Source organism: Barbus barbus, assembly GCF_936440315.1.
Source record: "Barbus barbus genome assembly, chromosome: 21".
NCBI lineage: Eukaryota > Metazoa > Chordata > Actinopteri > Cypriniformes > Cyprinidae > Barbus > Barbus barbus.
Genome location: NC_136749.1, coordinates 15960472 through 15970522, shown reverse-complemented (window position 1 = coordinate 15970522; position 10051 = coordinate 15960472). Strand labels below are relative to the sequence as shown.

Genomic DNA, 10051 nt, shown 5'->3' with positions numbered 1-10051 from the left:
TATAAACAAACACAAATAAGTTCAAGTAATTTTTTCTATATCATACATTTCAGTGTATAGTGAATGTTATCTTGTAATTTTGCTATCTCAGTTTAACAATATCTGATAATAAACAATAATTAAATTTTCCAAAAATAGTATGGACCAAAATTCAATAATGGAATATTGTCTGCTAAGATTATTTTAAACCACCAAGCAAATAAAGATGCGACATGTTTTTATTATTTTTAATTTCATTAAACACTGATATATAAAAATCATGCTGTAATTGCATCTAAGTTACAAGTTTTTGTTCAAATATATCTGAAAAGCAACGTGTACTGTCACAAGAAAATATGAAAATCAAAGGCTTTTGGACATTTTTACTGTATAAAGAAAATGTTTACATCACTGAATCTTTACATATTATCTTTTGTAATAACAATGAGTTTAACACATGACTGGATGGACCCTGGCAGGCACCTGCTAATTTTCATACAACAACCAGCTCATGCACAACTCCCAAACCGCAAAGCACTCCGCTGCTGTGATCCAGACCTCACAGAAGAAGATGATCAAACCTCACTCGGTGTTACAGTGCTCAGTGGGAACTGCCTCCAATCTGAAATCATCTGAGCAGGAGCCTAGTCCTCTTTAACAATGAACTCACAGGTACTGAGAGACCATCATGACTATGACAGTAGTCGGCTATATTCAGAGAGTGCAGATGATTTCTTAACACCATCCCAAATTCTAGCCGCATAATGAAACCTGTAAAAACAAATGCAGTCATCCATTATCTTAAAATGTACATATATAAATAGAAATCATTTTGTGTAATACTTTGTACTAATTGAAATATTTATTTCAATCTGATATCAGAATTAATAAAGAATTCAGTTCCAAAAGGAAGAACAGAAGCATTATGTGCCTTACCAGTTTTTCTCAGTGAGGATTGTGTGTGAGAGCTGACTGCGGGACATAGCCAAGATCTGACTGCGGAATTTAGAAACCAGTGAAGAAAAGCCGGGATGACCTCTGTAACCAGGCAGCAGAGAGAAAAGAGGGGGACCTGAACCTGGTGCACAAAAGATACAAACCCAATGCAAATTAAGTTAGCAGATCCTTCAAGAACAATAGAGAATCATGGAAAAGTCCAAAATATTTTTTTTTCATTTTAAAGAGCTATTTGCATGAGCTCTCTGATTATATGAGCTATAAAATTAAAAATTAAACACAATTTATAAACATTATCAACAGCAGTACTGAACAATCTTTTCTAACATTTGGTTATGACTCACTTTTTTAACTAGCTCCTTACAGTTCTAAAATGTAGTTTAACAACAGCTATTTTCTGACCTGCTCTTGTCAAAGCATCTTCGCCATCATTCTCCATCATAGGTAAGAGGAAAAGATTGACTTCTGTCTCCAAGTAATCTTGATTCAGTCCTGGGAATATGTTACAATCCAGCATGGATAAGGTGCCTACAATAGGAAAAAACATCACTGAGTTAAACACCAAATCATGTGGTGCTTATGAACGTTTACTTTCTTGTCAAGTGGACTGACCTTTATATTTTAGGTGGGAATGGGCCATAAGCTTGTCAACTGTCATATGCATCTTCTTCAGATTTCGCGGACAGAACTCCTCCCTCCTTGCTTTGTTCTGCAAAAAAACTATGAAAATAGAAAGAAAAGATATTAAAGCCTCATACAAAACTAAATCTGTGAGCGTTTGCCAGCAGTTTCATACATCATGAATGTGAAAGTACAGCCCAGTAAATAATTCAAGAATAATTATGATCATTAATAGTTTTCTGACCTATGTGGGGATAATACTCAGAGCCATCATCTGCCCCTGAGGAGCCAGCGCTGTCATGACTGGCTGATGGAGTCGAGGGTTTCAGCATCTCAGCAGTCTGCAGAAACCTGCTTACAGACTCAGCTGTTAGTTTTATGCCACACAGAGCCTCCAGTTTCCCATTTATTATTAACTATGACAACTGAAGTTAAAGTGCATGATATAGATACACATTACTTTACAAAACTTTGGGATCAATACGACATTTTTGTGTAAAAAAAAAAAAAGGAATAATAATTCTTGAGCACCAAATCAGCATATTAGAATGACTTCTGATCATTACCTATATAAGTTGATATCAGTGAACCAGTCCTGAATCACAATCACAACATGACAGACGGTAAAGAGGAAGGCAGTTATCTGCAGAGACTGAACCAAACATTTGGAAACAGGAAAAACGAAAGAGGGAGAATTTCAGTTTAATTAAAACTACAGTATAATTTTTGTAAAGTACAATTATTTGAATATTAAATACTATTTGTAAAAGTCTATGTGATAATTCTTAATATAAATACATGGCATATAGTAATTATTAATACATAATATTATGTTATATTAATATACAGCATTATTTGTAAAATAGTACATGGCATAGAGTGTTTTGCATCATTGCCTTATACTCACCTGCATCTCCACATATGTGTGTGGGAGGTTGTATTCCGGCGGAAGCTTGCGGTCATTGTTAATGAGATGATCCAAAATAGAGGGGCTTAAAATTGGCTGGAGATGAACATGACTATTAGTTTATCAAGAAACTACATGAAAACAGCACTGTTCTGTGCGATCCTACACTCTGACCTGCGTGTCCAGAAAGATGACCCTCTCCTGAGTGATGTAGAGATCGATTCCACTGCTCTGGTTCCCCGCTCTCTCCTTGATCTCCTGTGTCTGAGCTCTGAACACATACGCCCTGTTTAACAGAGAATCATTGGGTGAAATGCCAAAACAATGAGGTGTAAAGGCAAATAAATTGGTGGAAACAAATACAAAATCAGGATGCTGGTGATGGACTAACCTCTGGTCCTCCTCAGGGCTGTTTGCAGACAGGAGAGACATGATTGTGGACTTGCCTGTGCCTTGTAGCCCAATAACTCCAACTACTAACATGTCCGTCTGGTCTCGCAGATACTGATATATAATAAACACACATTCAGCATATATTCACCTGACTGTTATGCACCTATATAGAGCAATAGATACAAAACATAACATTATTAACAGAAAAAAAATATGCCCTCACCTCCATAGCACTGTCACACCAATTCATTTGGTCATCCACCAGCTTAATGCTGTGCTTCATTTTCTCAGGGGGGAGGAGCTTAGTCTGGCCAATCACAGCTGAAAAATCACATGGTAATGTATGATGATTGGTTAATCGCAGAAAATAAATCATGACATAAAATACCCATAATAGCAGTTTAAATGAACTATTCACACAAAAATGAAAATTTGCTGAAAATATACTCACCCTTAGGCCATCCGAGATGTAGATGAGTTAATTTCTTAATCATCAATGGATCAAGCTGCAGTGAATTTGTTCTGACAGAATGAGAGTTCAAACAGCTGATGAAAACATCACAATAATTTACTCCAATCCATTAATGAATGACTTCATGTAAAGTGAAAAGCTGCATGTTTGTAAGAAACAAATCATTTAGGTGTTTTAAATTTGAGTGAAAATCCCCTGTTGACTTCTTACATCCAAATCCACTGACATATTTGTTTATTGTTTTGGATTATAGTTAAGTTAAAAATGTCTTAATGGATTTGTTTATTAAACGCATGCAGCTTTTCCCTTCACAAGACATGGACTGGAGTTGTGACAATTTCTTGTGGATTACTGTGATGTTTTTATTAGCTGTCTGAACTCTCATTCTGATGGCACCGATTCACTCCAGAGGATCCACTGGTGAGCAAGTGATGTAACACTAAATTTCTACAAATCTGTTCCGATCTTCTCCATCTACATCTTGGATGGAGTGAGGGTGAGTAAATTCTTTAACAAATTTTCATTTTTGGATGAACTATTCCTTTAAAGCTTATGTGTGTAATTAAAAGATACATTAAGGAGCAACACGTAAGAAAATAACTGACGATCCACAGCTCCACCGGATGCAGCTGAACCCATGCCTCTGTTCTGGATCTGATACACCGGTTGGGTCGGGCGCTGGCCTTCCCTCTCCAGTTTGGCAGTTCCTGCACCTGAGACTGAAGGAGCCACGTCAGGAGGATTCCCAGGTTTCCCCACTTCATCTCTGGTTTTAATGAGCATGATCGGCTTTTCCAAAGATGGGGCTCCACTTGCTGGAACACTTGGTTTGGACTAAAACCAAATAAAGACAATATTATGTATCAATATTATTTACAAAACAATCCAAAGCAAGAATAAAACATTCACTTGAATTGTGTAGGATATACATAAATGATACACATACTCGCTCTCCAGGAGGCTTAGCAAGAATAATGGGAGTCTTCTGTAGAAGAGGTCCTGTGGGTTCCTCGCTGCCATCCTGAGAATACATGACAATAATATCATACAACTCAACAATTCAGTCAATAAAGCAGGGCTTTTTCAAACTGGGGTCCAGGGACTCCCACAGGGGTGCAGTGCTAGGGGGTCTGTGGAAAATGTATGAAAAAACTGAAATAAATGTAAAAAAATAAAAATAAGATTTAAATAAATAATACAAACTTTGATTAAAATAAATAATACAAAATTGATCAAAATAAAAACAGATTACATAAACAAATAAACAATACAGTATAAAACAGTGAGTTTTGTTACAGAAGCATTAATAGTAACTAAATTTGATTCTTTAGACATATTTTTATAGTACAGATATTTTCACAGTATAAATTAGATTTTTATAAAAATATAAATATATCCAAAAATATATCCAGTAGCTTTTGAATTGAAGGATTGGGGTCCCTCGCACGAGGATTATATTTGGCATCTAAAACATAGAACATTTCTGCACTAAAGCATTATTATGTTTAGATCATCATTCAAAAACCATGTCTTAAAATGCTGTTTAGGTAGGCAGCTCGTGTTTTGACAGAATCTCACCCTGCGCTCGCGGGGAACATAGTCTCGATCTCGACTGGGTCCGGAGAGGTTTTGAGCCGGTGGTCCTGGGTCTCGGTCCCGCCGTCGCCGCCTCCTCCTTCCCTGTCCGTACATCCCGGGCTGACTGTGACCCGACTCCGACATGACCGATGCGAGACACCACTACTGAGTGCTGGACTTCTTACTCTTAGGCTATTCTTGCAACACTTTTAGGGCGGTTTCTTAACGGTCTACCGTTTTATAGTGATTATTAAAGCCGTAACATTAACGTCACATATCAAAACACATTAATAACTAATAGCTGACTGTATTGGCTTGTCGACAGCCAAATTACTAATAAATTAATAAAACGTTTTAGTTTAAATAGCAATGTCGACTTAAGTTACATGCTGTAACTATGTAGCAAAATAGTTCACTTTTTGTAATGTAGTAGAATGTAAATAAATGTCAGATAGTATCTATTTAACAGGTACCAGACTGTTGAGTGAAGGGAACGGTACGAACCCGAAAAGAGGCCGATGAGAAAACGTACTTTCGTTTTTTGGTTCCAATCATTTGGTACATAAAATCGTATTGGCCTTCAAGCTATATAAAAATATAGCTGTGTTAAATAAATACAATATAATTGTATTAGCTGTATTGTATTTGTTCAATGAGCACCAAGATTATATCATGCATAGCCTATCCTGAATCTGCTTCAGCTGGTTTCATCGGAAGTTTGTGTAAAAACACCTATAGGCTACTTAATGTCAGTACAATTGCCATTTTTTAAATAATATTGTAAGTGGCCTTTTTTGGCCAGTGATTTTATTACATTAACGTTTACCATGGAGGCCCAAACCTGAATGAATGAATGAATAATTAGTAAATAAACATATATAAATAAATACCAGTCATTCTTGAGACATGGGACAAAACATATCCAGCAAATGTAACTGCTATTAGGTTTAAAAATTAAAAATATTTTCAATTGTAAATGTTATGGGGATTAATAATAGAATGTATTTAACACAATTATCCCCTTCAATTTAATTTTATCATTATTATGTGAAGTCTATGACACTTATTGTCTTCTCACTACATCTAAAACAGTGTGTCCACAGAGAAGGGTTCAATCATTCAGATGCTATAAATGGATAAAAAAAAAAAAAAAAATCTTGTTTTATCAAAAGTAACACTTAATAATATCTTATATCAAAGCAAGTTTGTTTTTCGGTGACACATGCATGTTTCATAAGGTTTCAAAGTTGTGTCCCCACATTTTGTCAACACCGTCAGACATTTATCAAAATATAATAAAATCAGTGAATATCAGGGGCAGCTGTCACTCTAAAGGACCCCCTTGCCACAATCCTTCTCTGCAGAGTACATCACTGTCAGGCTCTGGTCAGTTTTATAGTTTTAGAATATTTTAAATCCTAATGTTAATATTTCCTGGACACAACCATGATATGTCAACACCATCTTCCAATTTCTGAGGAAATTATTTGAAATATTTACATCATTTTATTCTCCTGAAGCAGGATCTATTAGCATCTAACATCAACAGAAAAAAACAAAATGGCTACTTCATGAACTCTATTTGTTTGTGAAAGAAATGCCAAATTTGTCAACACAGTCAGATGTCACCACCGTCAGATTTTGTCTTCCAAAAATACTTAAATGTGACTCTTGAATAAAAGCGTTATGAACAATAACATACTCACTTTGTTGTGTTTGTTTAATTGATGGACCCAATGAATTTGATAGTTAAAATGACTACAAATTCAGGTTTTTGTCACCACTGTCAGATGTGTCAACTCAAGATCTGTCACCACCGTCAGATGAATATTTTGATAATATTTCATTATGATATTTTATATTTGTTGTGGAATTGTTGGTCACATGAGAACGTGTAATCTGTCTTCTAACATGAGAATGGGTTTTGAAATGTTAAAAACATCTTGAATGCTGTTAAAAATAAAATTGAAATTATATTACACAGTCCAAGGTAAAAATCACATTTTGTTAAAAAAAAGAGAAAAGTCGAAGTCGGGAGGTTGCATCAAAGCATAGCTCAGTAGCTTAGTACATATAAGATACATAAATGTAGTTTCATTTGTCTGAGTACAAAGTTTTATTTTTTTCAATTTTGCACCCTGTTTTGTCCCACTTCTCAAGATGTAAATAAATAAATGTAACAATGGGAGAATAAAGTAATTAATCTATCTATCTATCTATCTATCTATCTATCTATCTATCTATCTATCTATCTATCTATCTATCTATCTATCTATCTATCTATACACAGCTGCCAAGCTACATTTTTATGAATTGTAAATATATTTTAATAATTATAACTTTCTTGACACATTCATGATTAAAACTGTCATTTTCAAGATTCAATTGCCATCTCCTTTTTTTAAAGTTAAGATAAAACAAAACATATTGTGACAATATGAGAGCTTTAAGTAGTCATATACATTGAAAGTCTCAGCAGCAGTCACTTAAGTATCATTCCAAGACAAATTTGTTTTTAAAAAGGTCAGCGTCACAGAAAAATGCAAAACTAGGTAAAAATTACACATGTAATGTAAATACGACATTTGCATTGTTATGAAAATGTAGAGGTGGCCTGTTGGATAGGATTACTAGCCATTTCTGATACATTGTAGCACATTTCATGTATCTATGAAATACATAAAAAATAAAATAAAAGCTTTTTTCTGATACAAGCACAGTGGTATCTATTTATAGCTTCTATGAAACACACAATTAAATATTTAAAGAATGTATAATTTTTTGTCCATATAGTGAAAGAATATGTATGTAGGTTTGTAAGTACTGTATGGACTATATATATATATATATATATATATATATATATATATATACTAGAACATTTTTTATATTTCAAGTAAAAATGTTAATATGTGTAAATATATTACAAACAAACATTAATTATGATCAAGTACTATTATATTTGCACATTAATATTTTCCAGGATTAATAAATATTTATTGTTAGTTGTTAGTTCATGATACTACATTAACTGATGTTAACAAATTGAACCTATAGCTCTTACAAAACGTTTTACATTTCCTCCTTGAGCTCAAGTTCATACAGAGGATATTGCCTTTTGAGGATTCTGCTTAACAAATGTAGTTTTGGAATGAAATCATGCAGTGCTTATTGTTCCTTTCTACAATGCAAAACAGACCTGTGGAAATGCATATATAAGCACTCCTGCTGAGGAGCTGCTATCCTTCAGTTAGTCCAGCTATGGCGCTGCACATTACTCTGCTTCTCACCACTGCTTTTTTCGCCAAAGGTACAGTGCAGGCTAATTTTTGTTATAGTTTTAGTAATTTTGTTGTGCCTTTTTGACATATTTATTTTCAATGGCTTGTTATAAACGGCCAATTATATTATATTATATTATATTATAGTTTTCATTAACTTTTCATTCACTTTTAGTTTTATTTTATTACATCAAGACAAACTTATGATTATGAAATAAAACAATATTTTAATATTAAATAGTTTTAGGTTTAAAGTAAAAAAAATGGATATGGTTTTAGTTTTAGCTATCTATATGGAGTTTTTATTTTAAAAGTTCATACTATTTGTTTCTAAATGTTAAAATCAGATATAAGATGCAAACTGGTTTCCGGTTTAAGATTGGTGCTTCGTTTGCAAACATATCATGCTGACACCAAAGTACTGATCAATGCATTAATTACCTTATTTTTCAGCACTGACACTGAGGTGTTATGGTTGTATACCAAATTCTGCTGGAACATGCAAACAAAATACGACAACCTGTCCATCCAATTGTAGCTCCATAACCACGGCCGTATACGTAGGTAAGAAATAAGATGATCATGAAAAATTTGTAAATTGAGTAAGGATTTTGTTAATTAATGGGTTTTCATTTTGTTCTTTGTAGATGGCAAAAAAGTGGGTAGCAGCACTGCAAAGACTTGTGCAGATCCTGTTTCTTGTGTTACTGGGAGCATGAATTCTGGACAAAGCAAAGTGACCCTCAACTCCCAGTGCTGTAATGTAGATTTATGCAACAATGCTAGTGTACCAGGTACTTCGATTATAAGATTTCAGTTTGAGGTCTTGATATTTTATATATAAATATTTTGAATTTTATTTTAATGTCATGTCTACATATAACCTGTACAGATTTGCCACCAAAGCCTTCTAACGGGAAGAGATGTTTCACCTGCAATGCCACTGCAGACTGCACACGTACGATGGCTTGTGAGGGTAATGAGACTCAGTGCTTTATTACAACAGGTGAACCTTTTATTATTAGTAGCATTAATAATAATAACCCTTATTTTTATTTAAATCTATACATAGACAGAATGTCAGTAATTAGCAGTTTTTATTTAGGGCTTTAAACGTCACACCATCTCTTCTTTTTTTGTCTCTCAGCTGAAGTCGATGGAAAGAAGGTGACCACAAAAGGATGTTCAAGCAAGTTGTTCTGTGAACGGAGTGGAACACTGGCACTGGGATTACCTGTACAGTCCTATGGCTTTGGTGCTAACATGAAATGTTGTGAGGGAAACCTGTGTAACGGCGCTCTGAGCTTGAGAGTTTATTTCCTGATGCTGGTACCACTTCTCTCTCTGTTTGTCTTCTAATATATGCTCTCTTTCAGTGGTTTTTTTTTTATTTAGCTCTTACAAAACACTTTTTTTTATTAGCTCTTACAAAACACTTCTCTCTAATTTGTGTTCTGGTATAAAGATTAGGCCTATTTCTATAGTTTTATCATTTAATTCTAATGCAATGACATCTAGGCCTATATTTTATTACATTTGGTTTGTGTGGGGCCAATGTACATGTTTTTGGAAGTTGGTTGAATAAGCCTCAGGTGATCCACATCAAAATAAAATAATAATAATAATAAATAAAAATAAAATCTCAGTGGCGCTTTTCACAGACTGAGACGTGTTTCCACAGTTCTTAACATCGTAAATCTAAGGGTTATTTATTTATTTAGATTTTTATTTAAAAAAAAATCATTGTACATTTATGAAACTATACAATGTGTTATATTTGAGCAAATGGAAACACTGTAGAAGCGTTGAGCCCGGAATTCATTGAGGAGATGGAGACCTCTGGTGGTGGTGGAGGGGACTGTA

The 10051-nt window shown here is 34.2% G+C and overlaps 2 protein-coding genes across 2 annotated transcripts; one reads left to right on the top strand and one right to left on the bottom strand.

The window, feature by feature from the left end:
- Positions 1-201: 201 nt before the first annotated feature.
- Positions 202-5421, bottom strand: LOC306887327 (nonsense-mediated mRNA decay factor SMG9-like). Its single transcript, XM_079444976.1, has 13 exons — positions 4908-5421; positions 4276-4350; positions 3935-4163; positions 3081-3178; positions 2856-2968; positions 2639-2750; positions 2465-2560; positions 2124-2209; positions 1802-1908; positions 1549-1656; positions 1339-1464; positions 916-1057; positions 202-750 (listed from the first exon to the last, which is right to left on the bottom strand). Exons 1-13 carry the CDS (start codon positions 5049-5051, stop codon positions 672-674), a joined length of 1515 nt encoding a protein of 504 aa, XP_079301102.1. The 5' UTR covers positions 5052-5421; the 3' UTR covers positions 202-671.
- A 2747-nt stretch (positions 5422-8168) lies between these two features.
- Positions 8169-9547, top strand: LOC306887805 (urokinase plasminogen activator surface receptor; the record flags this gene model as incomplete). Its single annotated transcript, XM_079445816.1, has 4 exons — positions 8169-8217; positions 8836-8982; positions 9081-9194; positions 9336-9547. 4 exons carry the CDS (start codon positions 8169-8171, stop codon positions 9545-9547), a joined length of 522 nt encoding a protein of 173 aa, XP_079301942.1.
- Between the last annotated feature and the right edge of the window lie 504 nt (positions 9548-10051).